Raw genomic sequence first — 25,248 nt, forward strand, 5'->3', positions numbered from 1 at the left:
CCAGGTTTAGCTTATGGAGAAATTAAATCAAAGAGGCTCCAGAACTGAGGACAGCAGGCATTGAGTGCAAGGAGTGAGTTGCCACAGGCTGGGAGCAGAGAGATTTAGTGGCAGTGGGCAGAGCAAACAGCAAAATGACTGCCCTCTTCCCTGGCCTTGCTCCAGAAACTGAACAGCCAGACATACACACTCCCAGAAGGCAATTGGAGGTCCCCCTGGGCAATCAGAACCACCCACAGAGAAGACCTCCAGATACTGACATTTAGAAGCCTCTGACCAAGGAGCTGCCTGGCCACCCACTGGCTTACTTGCTGACAGGCCATGCTCCTGCTGTACACACTGATCCTATCAGTCATCCTCACGGGCTTCTTTCCAGACTTCTGAGGAAAGCTTCCAACATGAAGAGGGAGTTCAAAACAAACTAAGAGAGAGAGAAAAATAAATAAATAAACAAACAATGCAGGGAGCAAAAGATAACTTCAAATAAACTCAAAATATTCTTCGGGGAGAGATAAGAGACAATATTGCATACATAAAACAAGAAAAGGATGCTGTCACTAAATTAAAATAAAAGAAAGTAAGAAAGACCTCTAAGAAAGGTTTCTGAAATGAGGGGTGTGTGTGTGTGTGTGTGTGTGTATGTGTGTATATATACACACACACACACGCATATATACATATATACATATATTATTTTTTTTTTTTGGAGAGGGAGTCGCACTCTGTCACCCAGGCTGGAGTGCAGTGGCGCAATCTCAGCTCACTGCAACCTCCACCTCCCAGGTTCAAGCGATTCTCATGCCTCAGCCTCCCGAGTAGCTGGGATTACAGGCACACACCACCATGCCCGGCTAATTTTTGTATTTTTAGTAGAGATGGGGTTTCACCATGTTGGCCAGGCTGGTCTCAACCTCCTGACCTGAGGTGATCCACCCGCCTGGGCCTCCCGAAGTGCTAGGATTACAGCCGTGAGCCACTGGACCTGGCCAAAACTCTATTTTTTTAAATCATAACTTAAAAAACCCAGTTTTAAGTTTTTTTTTTTTTTTTTTTGTGCTACACTGTTTCTTGTGTTCCGTATCTTTCTCGTACTTGAATTTCATTTTTGTCTTCTTGGAGAGAACAACCTCTAGTAGTAATTCTTTCAAATGTAGCCTATGGATGAAAAGACTATTTTACTTTATATCCTCCAGAATTTATTGAGGTGACAATATGAGGAGCTCAAACAACTCTACAGGAAAAAATCTAATCATCTGATTTAAAATGGGCAAAAGAACTGAATAGACATTTATCAAAAGAAGACATACAAATGGCAAACAGGTATATGAAAGATGCTCAACATCACTGATCATCAGAGTAATGCAAATCAAAACTACAATGAGGCCAGGTGTGATGGCTCACACCTGTAATCCCAGCACTCTGGGAGGCGGAGGCAGGAGGATCACTTAAGCCCAGGAGTTCGAGACTAGCCTGGGCAACATGGGGAGACCCAGTCTCTACAAAAAATTAACAAATTGGCCAAGTGTAATGGCACATGCCTGTAGTCCCAGCTACTCTGGAGGCTGAAGTGGGAGAATCACTTGAGTCCAGGAGGTAAAGGCTGCAGTAAGCCTTGATTGAATTACTACACTCCAGCCTGGGCAACACCATAAGACCCTGTCTCAAAACAAAACAACACACTAAATGAGATATCGTCTGTATTAGTCCATTTTCACACTGCTGATAAAGACATACCCGAGACTGAGCAATTTACAAAAGAAAGAGGTTTAATCGACTCACAGTTCCACGTGGCTGGGGAGGCCTCACAATCATGGGGGAAGGTGAAAGGCACATCTCACATGGCCACAGACAAGAGAAGAGAGCTTGTGCAGGGAAACTCCCCTTTTTAAAAATCATCAGATCTCATGAGACTTATACACTATCACTAGAACAGCACAGGAAAGACCTGTCCCCTATGATTCAATTACCTCCACCTGGTCCCTCCCACAACACATGGGAATTCAAGATGAGATTTGGGTGGGGACCACAGCCAAACCATATCATCATCTCACCCCAGTTAAAACAGCTCTTGGCTGGGCACAGTGGCTCATGCCTGTAATCCCAGCACTTTGGGAGGCCAAGGTAAGCAGACAATTTGAGGTCAGGCATTCCAGACCAGCCTAGTGAACATAGTGAAACCCTGTCTTTACTAAAAATACAAAATTTAACTGGGCATGGTGGCAGGTGCCTGTAATCCCAGCTACTCTGGAGGCTGAGGCAGGAGAATTGCTTGAACCAAGAGGAGGTTCATAAAATAAAAATAAAAAATAAAAGGCTTGTGTTTGTATCACCGAGAAATTTTCTTTTATTGCTGCTTTGGTTATTTCCTTTCTTATTTACTTCTTTCTTTCTGTAACTATCTAGATGGATCCTCCATGTCACAACTTCTCTTTGTCCTTTTGGCAGCTTTCTGGGAGAAACCCTCAGTTTATTTATTTATTTTGAGATGGAGTTTTGCCCTTGTTGCCCAGGCTGGAGTGCAATGGCGTGATCTCAGCTCACCAAAACCTCTGCCTCCTGGGTTCAAGCAATTCTCCTGCCTCAGCCTCCTGAGTAGCTGGGATTACAGGCATGCACCACCATGCCTGGCCAATTTTGTATTTTTAGTAGAGACGGGGTTTCTCCAACTTGGTCAGGCTGGTCTGGAACTCCCGACCTCAGGTGATCTGCCCGCCTCAGCCTCCCAAATTGCTGGGATTACAGGCATGAGCCACTGTGCCTGGACTATGCATTTTTTGAGACAGAGTCTTGCTCTATTGCCCAGGCTGGAGTGCAGTGGTGCAACCTCCGCCTCCTGGGTTCAAGTGATTCTTGTGCGTCAGCCTCCCAAGTAGCTGGGACTAGAGGCATGTGCCACCATGCCTGGTTACTTTTTATAGAAACCCTCAGTTTAATCTTTTAGCTTACTGCTGTGTTTTTCAGCTTTATTCACTTTGCTTTTTTTCTATATTTTCATTTCAACTCAGCTTTTTAAAAATCATACTTGTATATTTGTATTTATTTTCCAAGACCTCATTTACTTTTTTTTTTTTTTTTGAGACAGAGTCTCACTCTGTCACCCAGGCTGGAGTGCAGTGGCGCGATCTCGGCTCACTGCAAGTCCGTCTGCCTCCCGGGTTCACGCCGTTCTTCTGCCTCAGCCTCCCGAGTAGCTGGGACTACAGGTGCCCGCCACCATGCCCGGCTAATTTTTTTGTATTTTTTTTTAGTAGAGATGGGGTTTCGCCGTGTTAGCCAGGATGGTCTTGATCTCCTGACTTTGTGATCTGCCCGCCTCGGCCTCCCAAAGTGCTGGGATTAGCAGCACCCGGCCCTCATTTGCCTTTTTCATAATGGGCTGTTGCTCAATGGTACAGAATCTTCTGTGTTCTTTCCTGAATTATTAGTTATTTTTAAAATCTTTGTTAACTTTCTCCCCCTTGCTAGTTCCCAGGTAGCTTTCTCCCAGAGTGCTGGCTTTCCTTAACTATTTGCTGACTTGTGCTGGTGTGTAACCCTTCATATTTGGGTATTTCTATTTGTCTGACTGCTGATTTGATTCCAATCCAGTGTTTCTTCTGATTTTTGGAGAAAAGACGGCAATCCTGTGAGGCTCTGGTTTGGTGGCTTCTCTGGGTGTGGGGGCTCCTTGTCCTCATGGGGTTGTTAGCTCCCCAGGTCGCCATCCCGCATGGCCACTCTCCTGCCGACGCTGCCCGATACTCAGAAGGAGGGGAAGTCGAGACCTCCTTCTTATCCTTACAGACACTGATTGTGAGCTTGGAGCACCTTCTGTGACTGGACCGCCCATGCAGTGGTCCTTTGCTTTTTGCATTTTTAACTGCAATTTCCCCCAAGAGTCTTTCCTAATACAGTCTCTTAGGAATTGATGGTGGGATTAAATAAGGCTTGTTTCTGCACTGAATACAGTCCATGGGTTGCCACTTTGCAACCTCAGCTTTAAGGCTTATCTCCTCCCAGGAAACTGATTTTAACTTTTTAAGTTAAAAATGGGTATATAAGGCCGGGTGCAGTGGCTCACGCCTGTAATCCCAGCACTTTGGCAGGCCGAGGCGGGCAGATCACGAGGTCAGGAGATCGAGACCATCCTGGCTAACACAGTGAAACCCCGTCTCTACTAAAAAAATACGAAAAATTAGCTGGGCATGGTGGTGGGTGCCTGTAGTCCCAGCTACTCGGGAGGCTGAGGCAGGAGAATGGCGTGAACCCAGGAGGCAGAGCTTGCAGTGAGCTGAGATCGTGCCCTGCACTGCAGCCTGGGCGACAAAGCGAGACTCCGCCTCAAAAAAAAAAAAAAAAAAAAGTGTATAAGTAATACATGTTTATTTTGGAAATTAGAAAATAGAGGCCAGGTGTGGTGGCTCATGCCTGTAATCCCAGCATTTTGGGAGGTCGAGGCAGGAGGACTGCCTGAACCCAGGAGTTCGAGACCAGCCTGGACAACATAGGGAAACCCCATCTCTACAAAAAATTAAAAATGAGCCGGGAGTGGTGGTGCTCACCTGTGGTCACAGCTACTGGGGAGACTGAGGTGGGAGGATAGCTTGGGAATGGGAGGTTGAGGCTGCAGTGAGCCATGATCACACCAATGTGACACAGTGAGAAAAAAAAAAAGGCAGAAAGAAAATATAGGTAAACAGGAAGACAAAAATAAAAGCAGGGCATGGTGGCTCACCCTGTAATTCCAGCACCTTGGGAGGCTGAGGCAGGAGGATCACTTGAGGTCAGGAATTCGAGACCAGGCTGGACAGCATAGAGAGACCCCATCTCCACAAAAAATACAAAAATTAGCGGGGCACTGTGGTGCGCACCTGTGGTCCTGCTACTCGGGAGGTTGAGGTGGGCGGATCGTTTGGGTCCTGGAGGTTGAGGTTGCTGTAAGCCATGATGGCATCACTCCACTCCAGTCCAGGTGACAGAGCCAGACCCTGTCTCAAAAAAAAGTGGCTGGGCATGTAAACTTACCAAGGAGACAAGTCTTCAGATAAAGGAAGGCAACTCAAAGGATGGACTTTCAAACATTTGCAACCAGCACTGGGAACAGTAGTAGGTTGGGGAAGAGGGAAATCTAGAACTCACGCCTGAAAACTGCCAGTCATCCAGCACATTTTTCCTTACAGACATTTGGAAATAAGTTAATGGAGCCATTTTGGTGAGAGCCCTCAGTTCCCTTCAGGAGGCCTTTGTCAGGAAGAGGGTGGGGCAGGGTACTCATCCCCCATCCAAATCTGGAACTGAAACCAGCTTCAAAGCCAAGCGCAGAGCCATCACGATGGCTCACGCCTGTAATGCCAGCACTTTGGGAGTCCAAGGCAGGCCTCACTTGAGGTCAGGAGTTCCAGACCAGCCTGGCCAACATGGTGATTGCACCACTGCGCTCCAGCCTTGGGTGACAAAGCAAGACTCTGTCTCAAAAAAACAAAACAACAATAAAACAAAGCAGAGTGCAGGAATGGCTGTGGACTCTAGATGCCCTGCTAGGATTAGGATGGGTGTTCCTGGCTCATGGGCCTCACTGGCTCTTCTGGTGCCCTGCCACCCCCACCCCAGACTGGCTTTGAGCCCTGGAAACCTTGACAGCTTTCTAGAAGTGTCTGTCAGTTAGGTCGTGCGACGCGAAGTTGCCGTTTCTGCAGGTCAAAAAGTGGTGCACTATTGGCAATTTCTAGGCACCTCTGGTCTGGTTGATCCAAATCCTCCAACCTGTGGCACATTTATTTAGCGCTCATTTTGTGCCATCCTGCCTGCTAAGCACCTTATAGCCATTTTTATTTGTATTTATTTTTCTTTTTGAGACAGGGTCTCGCTTTGTCACCCAGGCTAGAGTGCAGTGGCGCAATCTTGGCTCACTGCAACCTCCACCTCCCGGATTCAAGCGATTCTCCTGCTTCAGCCTCCCGAGTAGCTGGGATTACAGGGGTGCACCACTACGACCGGCTAATTTTTGTATTTTTAGTAGAGACAGGGTTTCACCGTGTTGGCCTGGCTGGTCTCGAACTTCTGGCCTCAAGTGATCCACCCGCCTCGGCCTCTCAAAGTGCTAGAATTACAGGCGTGAGCCACCGCGGCCCGCCATAGCCATTTTAGAACTGTCACAGGTTTCTGAGGCACCGGATTGTTCACCATTTGACAGAGAAGAAAATTCGGGCTCAGATACTCCCCTTTTGGAATTGTTTCGGGGGCTGCCTCGTCCGTCAAACTTAAAAAAAATAACAACAGCAGCACCCTGAGTTGAAGTTAAAAGAGCTGGGGTCTGGAGGCCTCTGGGCTCAGGGGCGCTGCCACTCAACCGCTGCGCCGCGCTGGGGACGCGCACGGGCAGCAAGTTCCCAGCTCTGTGGACGCCAGGTCTTAAACAAATCCTGTCGGTATTCAGTCACCCAGTGTTCCCATCAATACGATGAGAATAATGGGGACAATAGCCACCTAGTCCGGCAAAGTCAGGCGTGAGCTGCGAGGACTCGGTACCGCCCGGCAGGGGAAAGCAGGGCCTGGAGGCCGAGGAGCCCCACCCGCACCCACCACGTGGAGCCGGCCGGGCCCGCCGCGAGACCGCAGGGCGACAACCGGGGCGCGGAGAGGGGCGGGGGTGGGACTAGCAGTGGTCCCACTCCGCCGACGCCTCTCCCAGGCGGCGACACCGGCGAGCCGCTCCGCCCGGCCACCGTGTCCCTCAGCACCCGCGGACGCCGGGAGAGGAGGAGGTGGCGAGGCGCACGGCGGAGAGGCGTGGCCTCCGATTCGCGTATTTTTTTTGGTCCGCCTAGCTAAGGAAAGGTTCCCCTGCGCCTTTAAGAGGCCGACGCGGGCAGTGGATTGGGCCAGACTCCTCGGTGACGTCACGCCGGGGCCGGCGCCCTACCCCTCCCGCCGCGCCGCGCGCTCGCGGACAGTCGGCGCGCGGGCCGGGCCCCGCCGGCGCCCCTCAGCTTCGCGCGCCTGTGGCGTTGCCCCGGGCTCCGGGGGATGCCCCCGGCCGAGCACTTCTCATGGCCGCCGACGTGTTCATGTGCTCCCCGCGCCGGCCCCGCAGCCGGGGCCGCCAGGTGCTGCTCAAGCCCCAGGTGCCTGAGGACGACGACGACTCGGACACGGATGAGCCGTCCCCGCCGCCCGCCTCCGGCGCGGCCACCCCGGCCCGGGCCCACGCGAGCGCCGCGCCACCGCCGCCTCGGGCCGGGCCGGGCCGCGAGGAGCCTCCGCGCCGCCAGCAGATCATCCACAGCGGCCACTTCATGGTGTCGTCGCCGCACCGGGAGCACCCGCCCAAGAAGGGCTACGATTTCGACACGGTCAACAAACAGACGTGCCAGACCTACAGCTTCGGCAAGACCAGCTCCTGCCACCTGTCCATCGACGCCTCGCTCACCAAGCTCTTCGAGTGCATGACTTTGGCCTACAGGTAGGGACCCCCGCGACCCCCGGAGGCCCCGGCCGGAGGCCCCTGTTTGACAAAACAAGCGTGGAGGGAAGGGCCGCCTGGCAACCCCGTGGCTTCATGCATTCCCTTTGGGTCTTCCCCCTTCGAGAGGGTTTATGGATCTGGGGTTCCCCGCGTTGCCAGAGAGGCCGGGGTCCTGGCCTCTTCCCCTGCCAGCAGTGCCGGGGTCCTTTCGGGTTCACGTTCCCTATCCAGGCCCTCCCCTCCAGTGTCCTGGGGCCACCGATCTTGGACGAGAAAGAGGTATAAACACTGGCTGCATCTTGTGTTACCCGACTCTATGGACTCCTTCCTCCAAACGCTTTGTGTGTTTTCCACATATCCAGCAGCGGTCAGGACCACCTGTTCCGGGTGACGGGAGGCTGGCTCTGCTGTTTAATGGTTGTGTAACACCTCGGAGCCGGTTTCTTCCTTCATAAAAGGGGAATGACTGTAGTGTCTGCCTCCAAGGGGCTGTTGTGGTACTGGAGTGACTTAGGTAAATTGTTTATTCCAGTGCTTGGCCAGAGTTAGGTGTCCCTGCACCTGGAGGCTGGCCCATTACAACCTCATCGGGAGGCCCTCCCCCATCTCGGGAAGGCCTTGGGTGCCTCCTAAGAAGACTTTTGGTGCCACAGCTGTTGGAGGTGCAGTCTGTCCTGGCAAGTTGGAGGGTTTTCTGGCCGTCGCGAAACATTAGATGAGGGAGATGTCATTGTTGAGGGCAGACATCCCAGACACCATTCTGACATGTGGATTCGGGTGCTCTGGGCAGGGATTCCTCTTTTCCAAGTCACAGAAAATGTCTGGCCCTCAAAGATTAAAGCACTTTTCCACTCTCCCTCCCAGCATAAATATTAGGTATTTGCTGCAGGTAACTTTTCTGCCTGCGCAACAGAACTTCTTTGGACCGGCAACAGCGGCCTTGAGCAGCTCGGCCCTGCATAAAGCTCTTGATAGGATCTCTGCTGAGTTGAGCTTATTACATTAGGAACTGGACTAGCTGGCGCTGTCTTAGGTCTGCTCTGCAGGCATCTGGGGAGAAGTTTCCTAGGAGACTCCATGAACAGCGTAATAAAAAAGCAGGAATATCTTGCCGTCCCCCAACCCCCCATCCTTTTTAAGAGAGCTGTGAGCTCCAAGCATATCCAGGTTTAAACATTATGCTTTTACCTCAAGTTGAAATATTAAATACTTAGCCCTGGATGGCACCCCCTCACCGCCGCTGTCCCTGGAATAAATGATTAGTCAACTTGTTCTTTGTTATGTTCCTGAAACACCCCTATTTCCTCTCTTGAAGGTTTCCCTGATGATCTGTTCCCATAGCTCCTCCTCCCATCCCCCTTACCCAGCACATTGGTCAGTCTCTGCTGATTCTCTGGTCTTGCCAGTTTGAGCTGGCACTCAGCCTGTAAAGATGTTCTACTTTTTAAAAAACAAATGGTGTTGAGGCTGCAGCCCTGTGCACCCTTCAGTCTCAGATTTTGAGCACTTCCATTGGAATCAAACCCAGCTGGATCGCAGCGTATGCTATGCCTCGAGAGAGCCTTTTCAAACAAAGCTCGAGGTGAAAAGACTGGAATGTATCTTATTAAGAAAACGTAATCCTCTCATTTTAATATAAACTTCTACATATACAGAGAGAGAATGGATGATTGAGTCACGGGGGCACGGGCTGGGAAAGTCTCACCTAAGTAAGCTCTGCTAAATGAAAACTAAATCAGTCTCCCCTTTGCACTCTGTTTGGATGACCTAAAGCCTTATTAAACAACACCAAAGAATTTTAGTAATGGCATTTTTTTTCATTTCTCTCAAAAATATTTTGGCAGCTGGCCATTGCTCAGTTAACTTTCTTGATTGCAAAATGCACCATCAGTTTGGTGCAAGAAGCTTACCTTGCTCTCTTGGCTCTCTCACTTTCGCTCCTTTTCCCTGTGCCTAAGGTCTCCTGCTGCCTAAGGTTGGCCACCTAAGGTCTACCACCACAGGCCCTCGGATGGGATCTGTCCACTCATTTCTCATGAAGATGCCCTTTGTCTGTCTGTGTGAGGCTGGTTTGTCCAGCCCTGAGTTTAGTTGGCAGTGTGGAACTTTGGTATGGATGACAGATGAATGACTCAAAACCAGTTGTTTGGGCTGTAGCCTGTGGGACAGAAGGAAGCTAGAGGAAGGTGAGTTTCTGACCGCAGCTCTCGTAGTGAGGACTGCTAGCTGGCTTTCAGGGAGGGAAGGTTGAGATTGGAGGCAATGAGGGGCGTGGTGGCTCACGCCTGTAATCCTAGCACTTGGGGAGGCTGAGGTAGAGGATTGCTTGAGCCCAGGAGTTCAAGATCAGTCTGAACAACGTAGCAAGACCCCATCTCTAAAAAAGAAAAAGAAAGAAAGGAAAAAAAGGGATTGGGGGCAGGGCAGAAAGAAGATGTAACCTCAGAGCTGGTCTGGTTTCCATCCTCGTGGGGTTCGTGCCTTCCGGCTGTCTGGGTCCTCCCCTCCTGCCCGAGCTGAGGAAAGCCAGCTGGGTCTCCTTTTCTGTGTGACTGTTTCTGGCCTAGGTTCTTTCCAACTTCAACTTCCTGTCTGTCCCCTGGCCTCTTCGTTCTAGCTGCCTAACTCTCCGCGGTACACTCTGCTTTTTTTGTTGTTGTTGTTTGATTTCCTGTTAGCTGCTGCCTCCCAGCTGTTTCCAGATGAGGTTCAACAGCTCTTTGGGGAGGAACTAAGTGCAGGGGAAGTTGTGGTTATTTTTGACCGAGTCCTGAGAAGTGGCCTAGGGATTCTGACTGTGATCCGTTCCTGAACTGGCAGTGGCTTCACCTCCTGAAGGGTCTTTGCCTGGGGCTGACTTCGGGTGGGGAACAGGGTGTTTGAGAACTTGGATGTGAGTGTGTGCCAGGGCCTACTGGGTAGGGAACTGTGCAGATGGGATTCCATGTCGGTCTCACTCCATTTTGCTGAGAAGCCCTGTGGCGAAGGTTCTTGATTTGGTCCGGAAACATGTGCTCAATTATTGGGACATTTTGGAGAGAAGGGGTTGCCTTTCCCTGAGGCAAACCAGGTGTTAATGATGGAAAAAAGCCCTTAGCATTCCTTGTCTGAACTCTAAGAACGCTATTCGATGGGAGAGATAAAATTTCCCTGCAAGGTGGAAGTGAGGATCAGCAGAGACAACCTCTGGGAATGGGGCTGGGAATGGGGCTAGTGCCTGGCAAGTAACAGACAAGAGGAGGGTTAACTGGCTCTGCATAGCAAGTGGGTTATGGCGGAATTTTAGTTCTGCATCCGCGTTCATCTGACATTTATGAGGAGCCTGTGTCTTATCTATGAGCTGAAGGAAATAGTGTATCTAACCAGGGTCTTAGCTGAGCTTTCGAATGCCTGCTTGACAAATACTAAATAGAAGCATTCTTGATTTGGCCGGGTGCTTTCTGAGGCTCTACAATGGAGCTATGTACTGAAGAACATAGTTCATGGTTCTTGCCTTCTTAAGACTGTAAGGAATGTCACACATGTATATCCTCCACACAGAATTTCCTTTTTTTGAGATAGGGTCTCGCTCTGTTGCCCAGGCTGGAGGATAGTGATGTGATCATAGTTCACTGCAACCTTGACCTCCCTCAAGGGTCAAGCAATCCTCTTGTCTCAGCCTCTTGAGTAGCTGGGACTGCTGGCACGCACTACTATGCCTGGCTAATTTTTTATTTTTTGTAGATATGGGGTGTTGCTATGCCTCTTAGGATGGTCTTGAACTCCTGGCCTTAAGCAGTCCTTCCGCCTCAAGCCTTCCAAAGCGATGGGATTATAGGAGTGAGCCATCGTGCCCAGCCCCCACCTACAGATTCTGAACACATCTAGTGTGTACCTTTTCGTGGTTGGTGTTGGTTTCGTTTATTTGCCTTTTTAGAAACTCCTTATTTCAGGGAGTGTTGGTATGAATATTTCCGGTGGTGGGGGGAAGAGATGGTCTTTTTCTGTATTTAAAGATAAGCAGTTTCTGGAAAATAGGTTTCTGTTTAAGAAGTGGGTGTTTGAGGAGACTTAAATTTGGGCTTGTAAGATAGCCTTGGGATGTAAGTTTCTAAGATGTAGCCCCCTCCGTGAATGCTTTGTATAGTAACCATTCTTTTTTTTTTTTTTTTCCTGAGACAGAGTTTCACTCATGTTGCCCAGTCTGGAGTGCAGTGGTGCGATCTCAGCTCACTGCAACCTCTGCCTCCTGAGTTCAGGCGATTCTCCTGCCTCAGCCTCCCAAGTAGCAAGAATTACAGGCATGCACCACCATGCCCAACTAATTTTGTATTTTTAGTAGAGATGGGGTTTCTCCATGTTAGTCAGGCTGATCTCGAACTCCCAGCCTCAGATCATCTGCCTGCCTCGGCCTGCAAAATGCTGGGATTACAGGCGTGAGCCACCGCGCCTGGCTAACCCTTCATTCTTGATCAAGGCAGAAATCTGTGCCAGACTTAAGGAATAGCAAGGGCTAACGGTTAGAGCGCTATGTCCTTCAAACTTTGAATTTTCAATAGAGGAACCGTTTAATGCTAGGCACAGTTAACCAGTTGTAAATGGAAACCTTTCATGCAAATACTAAATTGGTTTTTCTCTTTTGCAGTCATACCGAAGATAAGCAGTGTTTCTTCTCCTGCGTTCTTCAGTCTTTAACCATTAGATAGTGCACCATTGCAGGGTGTGCACTGAGGTGGGAACTGGGGCTGCAGAGATGAAGAACATAGTCTCTCTCCTCAAGAGGCTCACAGGCTAGGCACGGGAACAGATAGACAGTTGCAGAACAGTTGATAAGGGCTGTGATAACTGTGACCAGATCTTGTGACACTACCGGGGAAGGATGTCTCAGCCAGATTGTGTGTGTGTGTGTGTGTGTTTTGACATGACCAGGAGCAGTGTGGATGGTCTTCCTGACATCAGGGTTTAATGCATATCTCCCCTTTCGCTGTTAACTCTCAAAGATTACCGATTATATTACCCAACAGGAAGTCCCAGTGCTCCCTGCTTTAGTGGTGCGGGACCAAACTTCCATTGTTTGTAGAGGCTGGTTGGTTCAACATTGCCCACATGCGGGAAGGGGAGGAAGGCGAGGAAGAGGAGGAAGACTTAGGGAAAGAGTCCGGGCGATGAAGTTAGAGGAGAGGATGGAGGGAGGTTATTTTCCGGGTGGGAGAAGAAAAGAGAATTCACACAGGCTGAGCATTTATTATTTATTATGTTCCACATTCTCTTTCCATGATCTTTTTTTTTTTTTTTCTTTTTGAGACAGAGTTTTGCTCTTGTCACTCAGGCTAGAGTGCAGTGGTGCAATCTTGGCTCACTGCAACCTCTGCCTCCTAGGTTCAAGCAATTCTCCTGCCTCAGCTTCCCAAGTAGCTGGGATTACAGGTATGCATCACCATGCCCAGTTAAGTTTTTGTATTTTTAATAGAGACAAGATTTTGCCATGTTGGCCAGGCTGGTCTCGAACTCCTGACCTCAAGTGATCCGCCAGTCTTGGCCTCCCAAAGTGCTGAGGTTACAGGTGTGAGCACTGCACCTGGCTTCTTAACATGATCTTAAGCAACTCATACAACAGCCCTCTCAGGTAGGTGGTGGAATCCTCGTTTAAAAAAATAAATAAGTAAATAAAAATTTAAAAACTGGAGCTCAGAAGTTAATTAGCTGTCTTGCCGAGAGGTTACGCAACTTGTCCATGGAAAAGTGTCTCAAGCAGAAAAGTGACCTACCTTATCTGCCCACAAACGCCCGGCTTCTGTTAGAGGGGAGTGCAAGTGCCATTTCCTCTCCAGAGGGGGAAACCCGGATGGGGAAGGTGGATGCCTTGGGCCACTCCATGTCTCTCTGTGGCTGCCGTCCCTGCTGGGGAAACCCTGTGCTTCCCAGAGTGCATGAACATCACATCCCCCTGGAAGCCGCTCTGATGTCATTCAGCCTGTGTCATTATGTGATCCCGGCTTACCAGAATCCCTGCTGTCTTCACCTTTGACTTCCCTGCTAAGCCTAACAGCTTCAGCACATCCTAGGAGATTAAGAATCATATGATGGATTGAAAGGGACACTCAGGGACCTGGAAGCCAACTTTATAATCTGTAGCGAAATCTTTTTTTTTGAGATGGAGTCTTGCTGTCACCCAGGCTGGAGTGCAGTGGTGCAATCTGGGTTCACTGCATCCTCCGCCTCCTGGGTTCAAGTGATTCTTCTGCGTCAGCCTCCTGAGTAGCTGGGATTACAGGCACCCGCCACCACACCCAGCTAATTTTTGTATTTTTGGTAGAGACAGGGTTTCACCGTGTTGGTCAGGCTGTTTTTTTTTTTTTTTCTTTTCCTACTTGCAAGCTGACAAGTTAAGTGAATTGTGTTTATCTTCAGCTCTGCAGAGACAAGCACAACCTTTGTGGAACAGTGCTTTATGGGACATTGGTGTGGAGTGGGACAACAGGAGAAGTGCTTTTGCTGGATGACGTTTGTATCGTGGCCTGCTTGGACAGGTGTGGTGGGCAGTTTAATGGCCCCCCAAAGATGTGCACATCCTCATCTACAGAACCTGTGACTGTGCTAGGTTATATGGCAAAGGTGAATTAAGGTTGCAGCTGGAATTAAGGTTGCTGGTCTACTGACCTTAAAATAGGGAGATTATCTGGATTATCTGAGTGAGCCTGGTGTAATCAGGGGTCCTTAAAATTAAGAGGGAATCAAAAAGAGAACCAAAGAGCAAGCAGCGGAGGAAGGACGTCAGCTGCTGTTGGGGGCTTTGAAGATGGAGGAAAGCCACGGGATTGGGAATATGCTCCCCTCAGAGCTGGAAAAGGTGAGGGGATGGGTTCTACCCCAGAGCTTCTGGGAAGAAAGCAGCCCTGCTGAATCCTGTGAGACCCAAATCAGACCTCTGACCTCCAGAACTGTAAAATCATAAAGTCTGTTGTTCTAAGCCACTAAGTTTGCGGTAATTTGTTACAGTGACAACAGGAAGCTTATCTTCACTCTTCTCCCACCACAAGACGGCACAGGAGCCCACCCCGGGTTTAAGATTGAACTATAATGGTTGGGCGTGGTGGCTCACGTCTGTAATCCCAGCACTTTGGGAGGCTGAGGCAGGTGGATCACGAGGTCAGGAGATCGAGACCATCCTGGCTAACACTGTGAAACCCCATCTCTACTAGAAATACAAAAAATTAGCCAGGCGTGGTGGCGGGCGTGTTTAGTCCCAGCTACTCCAGAGACTGAGGCAGGAGAATGGCGTGAACCCAGGAGGCGGAGCTTGCAGTGAGCTGAGATCGCACCACTGCACTCCAGCCTGGGCGACAGAGTGAGACTCCGTCTCCAAAAAAAAAAAAAAAGGATTGAGCTATGCTGTGGGTCCTTGGCAGCAGCGAGGGAACTAGTGATAGGAGGGTCCTGGTTATAAAAGGAAAGGTTTGTAAAGTGGATCCTTGTTCCCTGGTATAATTCTATAATAGAGTATTGTAGAAAGTTAATTTTCCTTTTTTTAAAGGATTTATGTGATGGCCGATGAGAGCCTGAGCTCTCATTCCCTAGAATCAAATTACTTTTGGGTATAAAATGTGCAGTCCAGAGAGCCAGCGTCTTAGGTGATCACTTTCTGTATTTTGTTGGAGTTCTCTTGTCTGTGATTAGAATTCAGGCCACGGAGCATGTGTTTTTGGCAGAGCTCTGTGGCTGCGTGGATCAGGGACCCTCGTGCTGGCCTGTGGAATGGGAGTGCCGGTCACCTCATGCTAATTCTGGGACTCTGAGGACTGGCCGATTTCAGTGGAGACTGGTCCTGGGTTCCAGGCAGCGCTAGGTCCCCCACAGGGGAGATACTCTTCCTCACTGTCCGGCCAGACGCCTTGAAGAGACTGGCTCTCACAGGCCGGCTCCGCCTTCTTTACAGCCCTGCTTCTTGCGCTGCCGCTGGCTGTCACCCACCACCCTATTCTCTGGTACAAAGCTCTGCTCCTAGGAGCTTCTGGATCTGCTCAGCTTGAGCCTGCTGGGGCCTATGTCTCACATATGGACCTTGCTGTGAGCTTTCTGGGACCATCAGCTCTCTTTGGCAGTTGTCTAATCGAATTAGCCCTGTGAGGGCTAATTGAGAGGGAGCCTGGCTGGCCGGGCCCCAGAGCATGAGGCTGGCTATGGTCTGGGTTTGGCCGCCCCAGCACAAATGCTTTTTCCCTCCAGGCACACCCTGCTGTGTGCAGGCATGGTTCTAGCCCTCCGGGATACAGTGGTAAGCTAGATGGGTTAGTCCTCTCTCCTCATGGGACTTCCATGCTGGTGGGGGAATTGTCAGCACATCAGGTCTTATATTGTGAGTGCAGGCAAGAATAGAAAGAAGGTGAAGGCTAGAGAGTACTGGGGCTGGGGAGGGTGGGCGGATACTTTAGGCTGGGTAGAGAAGTCCTCTGGGGAGGTGACCTTTCTGGGTGAACTCTGAAACCTAAGTGGCAAGTAGGAGCCAGGCACGATGGTCGTTCCAGGTGTGGGAAGAGGCCCAGGCAGAGGCCCTCGCTGGAGTGAGCTTGGCGCATCACAAGGTTAGAAAGAAGGCTGGCTTGGCCAGAATGTTGAGGGCAGGAGGTAAGATAGAAGAGGCAAGGGGCCTTGTGGGCCAGGGTAGGAAGTTAGGAGATGGTTTTGGTGGCACTGGGGAGTACTGTCTTACCTCCACAAGGCGGCTCGGGCCAGTCTACAGGAGACGGGTCTAGGGAGGGTGAGAGCAGGAGCAAGGCTACCAGTTGGGCAGTTGTGGAGCTCCAGCCTCAGCCTAGGATGGTAGCAGCGAGGTGGTGAGGAGCTGGATTCAGGGTGGTTTTTGGACTTGCTGGTGAATTGGACCTGGCAGATGAAAGGAAGAAAGGAATCAACAGTGACTCTGAGGTTTGGCCTGAGCAGCCGGGGCCATTACTGAAATGAGGAAGGCTGGGGAAGGAGCGATGAGCTGTGAAGCTGGGGCATGTCTCGCTGAGGACGATGCAGTGTACAAAGCTTGGCTGCCCGGGGGCCGCCCTGACAGCCAGAGCCGTGAACGGGCAGCTTCCCTGAGAATGGCTGAGGGCTGTCAGTGTGGTGGGCATCACAGCCATCTACTTTGCCCTACCTGGGTTTCTTCTTGCCCCCCAGTCCCTCCCCCTACCCCCGAGCTCGCTGTCCCTCTCCAGGGGAGGCTTTGGAGTTTGGAGCTTGCGTTCTGAGTGGCGTGGAATATGCACCTCCTGCGGGCTGTTTCTGCTCAGCTGAGTCTGGTGGTGCTGGAGAAATACTGTCTGCTTTGAATACCCTAGAGACCTCTCCAAGCCCAGCATTCTTGATGTGTTTGGGAGTTGACTGCACCATCAGAAAAATCTTCTAGAAGGAGGCAGTAGAGAAGGGGTGATTTTGGTAGCTCCAGAAGGGGGTCCAGGATCTGGAGAAAGAATTCTAGGAACAGGATTCCATGTCATCCACCTTTAAGTCTCAGAAGTAAGCATGAAGAATCCCAGTTGGGTGATGGTGAAGAGGAAAGGCTGAGGAGTCAGAAAAAGCTCCTACAAGAAGATGGAGCAGCTCCTCCAAAGAGATGGCTGTGGGAAGAGACAGCCGCCCTGGGCAGTTTTCAGGCATTGGAGAGGAAAGCAGCTTCTCTGTTGAGGAATATTCTGCGAGTGGGTGATCCACTTTGAAAGCTGGTTACTATTCCTTCCTTCTAGGCCTGTGGGCAGGGAAGGAGGGCAGCCGTGTTTGCTCTGTTCCAATGAGACAAATTCGGTCACCAAAACAAAAAAAAAGCTTCTTATGTAGAAAGTAGGGGAGTTAGCCTGGTTTTCGGATATTCACCCAGTATTCTAGCTTTTTAAAGAATAGCCTGAAGAGGCTGGGTGCAGTGGTTCATGTCTGTAACCTCAGCACTATGGGAGGTTGAGGCGGGAGGACTCCCTGAGCCCAGGAGTTTGAGACTAGCCTGATCAATGTAGCAAGACCCCCATCTCTACAAAAATTTAAAAAATAAAAAATAAAAAAATTAGCCAGGCACGGTGGCGCATGTCTGTAATCCCAGCTGCTGGGGAGGCTGGGGCAAAAGGATCCCTTGAGCCCAGAAAGTGGAGGCTGCAGAGCTATAATCATACCACTGCACTCCAGCCTGGATGGTAGAGCAAGACCCTGTCTCAAACAAGCAAACAAATAAAACACAACAGCCTGAAGAACCTCTTCATATGGTTACATGGTCACATGGTAACCAGCCCGTTCACAATGGGCTGCCTCATTTTAAACTGGCAGTTGGGACCTGCCCAGATAGTTTGATACTAAGCTTTTTAGAGAAAGTGAATCAATAAATTCCTTTTATTTATTAAAAGGAAACGCTTTCAATGTATTCTTAAAACAGTATATAATTATCTTAGCTTGGTGTTTTAAACAACTGTTTTCTAGTTGAGTAGGGGGGTCTTTTAAATTGCCTCTTTTGTTCTTTAGATTATCAAGCAGATCCTTCTCTGCCTTGAAGCAGAGAACTCTTTCATCCATTTGTAGTCAGGCTTTTTTCTTTTTAACACAACTTTCTGTAAGTGTAATTTACATAGCATAAAGTGCACCCATTGTAAGTGTAAGGTTCAGTGATTTTGTTTTTTTTAGTTGTGCAGTCATTGTCACAGCCCAGTGCTGGGACATTCCATCACCTCAGTAAGATCCCCAAAGTTCATCCATGTTGTAGCACACATCAGGTATTTAGTTCATTTTAATGCTGAATAGTCTTCAGTTTTTTAAATGTACCACATTTTGTTTTACTGACATGTTTTTGAGGAGACACCTAGTACCTTTGTTATTCGGGTGTTGGCTTCCCATTTCCTATAGTAAGGCTGTTTTAGAGAGTCAGCTAGGAACTTCCTTACAGGGTGAGAAGAAGGAAATGGCTGTGAGGTATGTGGAAAGATGATGGGATTGGAATCCACAAGACAGTGGTGCGACTGGTTAGCATCTGCCACTTAGCTCCTATAAGTCTTGGTGCCCATGAGGGTGGGGGATGCAAGAGAGAGAGGGTTAGACTGGAGTCATGGTTACCAACCTTACTCTTCTTCCTTGGCTTTCTTTTTTGAAAGACGTTTCCTTAGGAACAAAGTGCATTCAGTAATTTAAAAAGAAACTAATTACCAGTGTATGCCACAACATGAATGAATCTCAGAAACATTATGTTGAATGAAATAAGCCTTACCCAGCCCGGTGTGGTGACTCACACCTGTAATCCCAGTACTTTGCAAGGCCGAGGCAGGCAGATATTTGAGGTCAGGAGTTCGAGACCAGCCTGGCCAACATGGCGAAACGCTGTCTCTACCAAAAATACAAAAAATTAACTGGCGTGGTGGCACACGCCTGTAATCCCAGCTACTTGGGAGGCTGAGGCAGGAGAATCGCTTGAACCTGAGAGGCGGAGGTTACTGTGAGCCGAGATCTCACCACTGCCCTCCATCCTGGGCAACAGAGCGAGACTCTGTCTCAAAAAAGAAAAATAAGATAAAATAAGATGGATTAATGGATGGAGAGATGGCTTAGTGGTTCTAATTGTAGAATCCAGGTGGTGGGTACTTGAGTATTCATTGTATAGTTCTTTCGACTTTCCTTGTATGTTTGATAATTTTCTTAATAAAATGTTAGGAAAATTGCATTTATTTGAAGAATGACCATCATGGCTTTATCATGGGCGAGTAAATACTTTAAAAAATATTGATCTACCTGAAGCTATCTTCCCACAAATAAAAGAAAAAATATTGAAAACAACGTTTGGAATGAAGTACTGATGCATGCTGCAGCATGGAAGAACCTTGGAAACGCTGCCCTAGGTGAAAGAAGCCAGACACAAAAGACCATGTATGTGATCTGTTGATGCGAAAGGCCTAGAGCAGCAAACTCATAGACTCAGAAAGCAGAGCAGTGGCTGCCAAGGGTTGGGGAAAGGGAAAATGGATAGTCACTGCTAATGGTTTTTTTTTTTTTTTTTTTTGAGGCTGTGATGAAAATGTTCTAAAATTAGGGTGGCAATGGTTACACAACTCTGCATATACTGAAAACCACTGAATGCTGTTAAAGGGTCACTTTGATGGTATGTAAATTATGTCTCAGTAAGCTGTTATTGTTTTAAAAATGTTGAAAACAGTTCGGATTTTCAACATTATCTTTAGGAATCTGACTTGGGAAGTGCAAGATCAGATGATCTTAGAGATCCTAACTATGTCAGTGTCTAGAAATTCCATGATTCTTTATCTTTACTGTGTACAGTAAGTGGAGGAGTGTTTGGGAAAGTGACCTCCTTGGAGCATTCCTTCTAGACTGAAAATGATGTGGAAATTGGTTTCTCCAACTTGCACCAGAGCTTGCCAAATCACCATCTGTATGTGTGTGGAGGGTAAAGTTAGTTTGTTAAGACCTTTATGGCCGGGTGCAGTGGATCAGACCTGTAGTCCCAGCACTTTGGGAGGCCAAGGCAGGTGCATCGCTTGAGCTCAGGAGTTTGAGACCAGCATTAGCAACATGAAAAAACCTTGTCTCTGTTTAAAAATAAATAAATAAATAAAAGACTTTTTCTTCTTTTATCTGGGTCAAGGGTCACAAACTTAAATACTCACAAGGACCAGCAAATAGGATATCTGTAAGGCTAAAAAGACCTTTTCTGTTACTTATTTTCCTCCTTTTCATAAAGTCATGGTTATGGAGAAATCTCTCTTTGTTATGAAAACTGTAAGCATAAACTGCAGTTGACTTGGTCTCAGTGACAGCCAGTAGGGAGTAGTGGAGACTGTGGTGAACTACAGAGTGTTTGCTGAAAGAGCAGCCATCACTCAACTTCAGGTGATTCTTGCCATTTGGGAATGTGAGCCTAGTGTTATGAGATTCGACATATTTTAAAAACTGGAGGAAATCTGGATTTAAGGTCTGAATTCAGCTATTAGGTATTCTGGGGATGTGAGTTTAATCTAGATTGAATGTGGTTTAGAAGTGAGTCTTGGCCTAAGCGATGAAGGTGATGTGCCGTTTGCCACAGATCGGCTCTGGCACAAGAAAATTTTTTTTTTTTTCCTTTCCTTTTCTTTTTCTTCTCTTCTCTTTTCTTTTTCTTCTCTTCTCTTTTCTTTTCTTCAATTTTCTTCTTTTCTTTTCTTTTTTTTTTTCTTTGAGATAGGATCTTTCCCTGTCAACCACACTGGAGTGCAGTGGCGCGATCTCAGCCCATTGCAACCTCCACATCCTGGGCTCAAACTATCCTCCTGCCTCAGCCTCCCAAGTAGCTGGGACTACAAGGCGTGCACCACCATGCCTGGCTAATTTCGGTATTTTTTTTGGAGAGACAGGGTTTCGCCATGTTGCTCAGGTTGGTCTTGAACTCCTGGGCTCTAGCAACTCATCTGCCATGGGCCTCCCAAAGTCCTGGGATTACAGATGTGAGCCACTGAGCCTGGCCAAGGTAGATTTTTTTGGGGAGTGTTCTTACACTGTGTCTACCTTCTTGGCCCTGCTCTGTTTAAAGTCACAGGACCATAATCTTCTGAATACCAAATCTAAGACTGTCTGCCTGGTACACCCCAGAGGTATGCATGTGCCTAGGAGACAGTTAGTTACTCTGAGTTATGAGGTTCCGAGGCATGGACTTTGGCTGTTCTTGTCACTGGGATGGAGGATGCATCTCCCATTTTGTGAAAGTGTGGACTAATGGGGTTCAATTCCATTTAAACTCTCCTTATCAGCATCCTGTATAGAGAAGCTAAGGTGGGGCTGTTTATAAGATGGTGGGATGAGGAAAGGATGAACTCCTGATTGATTTGGTTTCAAAACAGGTGCTGGCTGTCAAAGTTAAAACAGGAGGACACTTAACTCAGTGGGTTTTGGTGCTTTGTTGCCTCAAGCCACATATCTCATTTTCTTTCTGGCTGTTCATTTTGTTCTTAGCAAGTTGTGGATGTGGGTGTAGGGGTGTGGTGCTTGTGGTGTGGCTGGCTGTGTGATGGGACCTATGAGGCTGTGGACTGCTTGGGATATCATATGTGTTATTAATGTATGTTAATATTATGTAATAGTGTAGTCTGTATGTGGTGTGTGTCAGGTGTTGGTGGTACATTGGCTGAATGTAGGTGTATGTTGGTGTGTGGGATGTGTATTAGAATTGATAATGTTGGTATGACATGGAATGGGCATATTGTAGTGTGTGGGATGTATGTGTGGTGTGTGTTGGTATAGCAGTGTGTGTGTGAGTATAATTATTATGAGTGTTTGTGGTGTGTGTTTCTGTGTGTGCTGTGTGGGTGTGGGGTGTGTGTGTGGTGTCTGTGTGTGGTGTGGGTGCATGGTATGTGTTTGCGGTGTCTCTGTGTTGTGTGTGTTGGTGTGGGTGTGCGTATTTGTGGTGTGTGTGTGGTGTGTGTTGGTGTGGTGTGGGGGGTATGTGTGTGGTGTATGGGTGTGTGTGTGGTGTTATATGTGTGAGGTGTGTGTGGTGTGTGTATTGGTGTGTGTATGTTTGCGGTGTGTGTTTGATGTGTGAGGTGTGTGTGTGCAGTGTCTGTGTGTTGGTGTGTGTGGAGGGTGCGTGTGTTGGTGTAGGGGGTGTGTTTGCGGTGCCTGTGTGGTGTGGGTGTAGTGTATATGTTGGTGTATGTGGTGTGTGTGTTTGCGGTGTCTGTGTGTGTTGGTGTGTGTGTTGGTATGTGTGTGGGGTGTGTGTGCGGTGTCTGGTGTGTTAGTGTGTGTGCTGTGTGGGGTGTGTTGGTGTGTGTGGTGTGTTGGTGTGTGTGGTGTGGGTTTGTGGTGTCTGGTGCTTGGTGTACTGGTTGTGTGTGTTGGTATGTGTGTGAGGTGTGTGGGATCTGTGTGTACATGTTTGCAGTGTCTGCGTGTGGTGTTGGTGTGTGTTGGTGTGTTGGTGTGTGTGTGTATGATGCGGTGTCTGGTGTGTTGGTGTGTGTGTGGATGTGTGTGATGTCTGTGTGTGTGTTGTGTGTGGTGTGTTGGTGTGTGTTGGGGTATGTGTGAGTGTGTGTTTGTGGTGGGTGTGGTGTTGGTGTGTGTTATGTGTGGTGTGTTGCTGTGTGGGTGTGTCTGCAGTGTAAGGCGTGTTGGTGTGTGCAGTGTGTTGGTGTGTATGATGGTGTGTGTGGGGTGTGTGTATCAGACATGGGCCATGGTGTGTGGACAGATGGGAGGTTGGAGTGGTGTGTGTGGTGGGGCATGGTGGGATATGGCTGGGTGGTGTAGAGGTGTGTGTTGTGTGGTGTGTTGGTGTGTGTGTTGGTATGTGTGTGGGGTGTGTGGGTGTGTTTGCAGTGTTTGTGTGTATGGTGTGGTGTTGGTGTGTGTGAGGAGTGTGTGGGTGTGTGTGTGCAGTGTCTGGTATTGGTGTGTGTGATGTGTGTGTGGTGTGTTGGTATGTGTGTGCAGTGTCTGTGTGGTGTGGTGTTGGTGTGTATTGTGTGTGGTGTGTTGGTGTGTGTGGGATGTGTGGGTATGTGTGGGTGGTGTCTGTGTGTGGGGTGTGTGTGGGTATGTGTGTGTGGTGTCTGTGTGTGTGGTATGGTGTTGGTGTGTGTGGTGAGTGTGGTATGTTGGTGTGTGTGTGGGTGTGTGTTTGCAGTACACATTCACATACATGGACACGTACTGCTTGTACAGCTACCTTGCAGAGGTTCCTTAGGATTCCTGGCTCTGGCTTTTTGATCTGGTTTGGAAAGGTGTTGGCAAGTAACTTTGTCATTCTTAAGTGCGTTAGCATAGGCCTCTAATCCAGATTCAAATAGCGTTTGTATTTTTCCGCAACGCAGTGCTTCCCCTGCGGAGATATGTTTGCTGAAAAGTTGGGAAATTCTTTAAAGCTTAGGACCTTACTTTTTGGAATTTTTCCACATCTTTCAGGCTTCCTTCTAGATTTTACTCATTGTTATTTCTCTATGTTCATAGTATAGATTTTTGTTTACATTTTTTTTTATTATACTTTAAGTTCTAGGGTACATGTGCACAACGGGCAGGTTTGTTACATATGTGTACATTTTAAAATTAAAGTTAACTTTTTCTTTTCAAGTTTCATTTCAAATTATCATAGAAAAATCAGAAATATAGGTAAAGCTAAAAATAAATAAATAAAAATTACAACACCCAGAGATAACTTGTCAGTTCTCTAGTGTTTATTCTTATAGACCTTGTTTTTTATTTTTATTTTTTGCATGGTGAGTACATATATGTTTTCCTTATTTTTATTTTTATTATTTTTTTTGAGACAGAATCTCGCTCTGTCGCCAGGCTGGAGTGCAGTGGCGCGGTCTCGGCTCACTGCAATCTCCACCTCCTTGGTTCAAGCGATTCCCCTCCCTCAGCCTCCCAAGTAGCTGGGACTACAGGCGCAGGCCACCACGTATTTTTTCCATTTAATAGAGTTTGAGCATTCCTCCAAGCCACAAAATATCCATCTGCAATTTTTTATTTTTTAAAGGTAGGTTCACTTTGTTGCCTAGGCTGGGCTGCAAATGTGTGATCATAGCTCACTGCAGCCTTGAACTCCTGGGCTCAAGCAGTCCTCCCGCCTCAGCCTCCCGAGTACCTGGGACCACAGGTGTGCACCACCACACCCGGCTTCTGCAGTGTTACTTAGTAGCTGGATAGTATTTCATTGTGTAGATGTACTACTGTTTATTTAATGTCTCTTTGTTGATCACTGAGAATATTTCCGTGGTGTTTTTGGTAACCTCTCCCTGTGTTTCTGGGCCCCTGTTCCATTCATCTCTGTTTTCTCATACCCCTGGTTGGCTACTTTCTCTGAAAATATCTCTGCTTCCTCCTCCTTCCTGACAGGACCCTTTACCCTGGGAAACTTTCAAGACTGTAAAACGGCAGCAATTCCTGTCACCACTTTAGGCACCCCTCCTTGTCCCACTGTCCCACCCTCCCGGGACAGGCATGTCTAGGGGAATGGTGGTCAGCAGGCGCTGAGCTGAATGGTGGCCTGTTTGTTCTGAGTCCAGAGCTGAAAGCTCCTGCGCTTTTATGTATGTCCAGCAGCCTGCTGTGGGGCAGGGGTAGAACGCACAGTCAGCAGCGTGCCCACAGGACTGATGCCACAGCTTGCATGCCTAGTGGCACTCTGCTGACAGACCCCCGAGGCTGTGACCGCAGCGTCACTGAGGTGACTGCTGCCCTTGGCTGTGTGTTGTGCCTGAGGTAGGGAGAGCAAGGTTCTGTGAAAGTTGTGATTCCAGGTGTGAGTCCCCCCAGCTGGTGTGAGCTCTCACGTGGAACTGGAATGCTGCAGATGCATGTCCCTGCGAGTTACAAAACTGGGGAATGACTTGGTACGTGGAAGGAAGAGCTGACTCAACGCTCTGAAAAATGATTTAAATACTTTTTGTCAGATTGAGTCCGGAGATGCTGCTCTCTGGCTTGGCAGCCTTGTTTCTCAGCTGCTTGCTTGTGGTGCTTCCGTGGGTCTGTCTGTCCTAACACTTCCATTGTCGGAAGAGTGCTCAGCAGAGGGGCTGTTGGTCGAAGGCATGAGGACTTTGGTTATGGGTGTTTCTTTTGCGGGGAACAGGGTCTCACTCTGTCCCCCAGGCTGGAGTGCAGTGGTGCGATCACAGCTCACTGCAGCCTTGAACCCCTGTGCTTAAGCAGTCCTCTCACCCTGGCCTCACTACAAGTGTGAGCCACTGCACCCAGCCTCAATTTTAAACAACCAGGGCCAGGTTCGGTGTCTCACGCCTGTAATCACAGCGCTTTGGGAGGCTGACGTGGGAGGATCACTTGAGCCCAGGAGTTCCAGATCATCCTGAGCAACA

General features: G+C 48.6%; 1 protein-coding gene across 5 annotated transcripts in view; it reads left to right on the forward strand.

Annotated features, from left to right (window-relative positions):
- The first annotated feature begins 6,897 nt into the window (after positions 1 to 6,897).
- The window catches only part of MLXIP (MLX interacting protein), a 68,270-nt gene continuing 49,919 nt past the window's right edge, over positions 6,898 to 25,248 (forward strand). For 4 of the 5 annotated variants that reach the window (XR_002515899.2, XM_021923059.2, XM_021923057.1 and 1 more), the window contains exon 1: positions 6,898 to 7,441. Coding sequence is in view for 4 of the 5 variants with exons in the window: in XM_021923059.2 (XP_021778751.1) it covers positions 7,029 to 7,441 (413 nt within the window). In the remaining variant the exon portion in view is untranslated. The remainder of the gene's footprint in view (positions 7,442 to 25,248) is intronic. The other variant, XM_009181880.4, reaches the window with a different exon arrangement.

Source organism: Papio anubis, chromosome 9 (assembly GCF_008728515.1).
Source record: "Papio anubis isolate 15944 chromosome 9, Panubis1.0, whole genome shotgun sequence".
Lineage (NCBI taxonomy): Eukaryota > Metazoa > Chordata > Mammalia > Primates > Cercopithecidae > Papio > Papio anubis.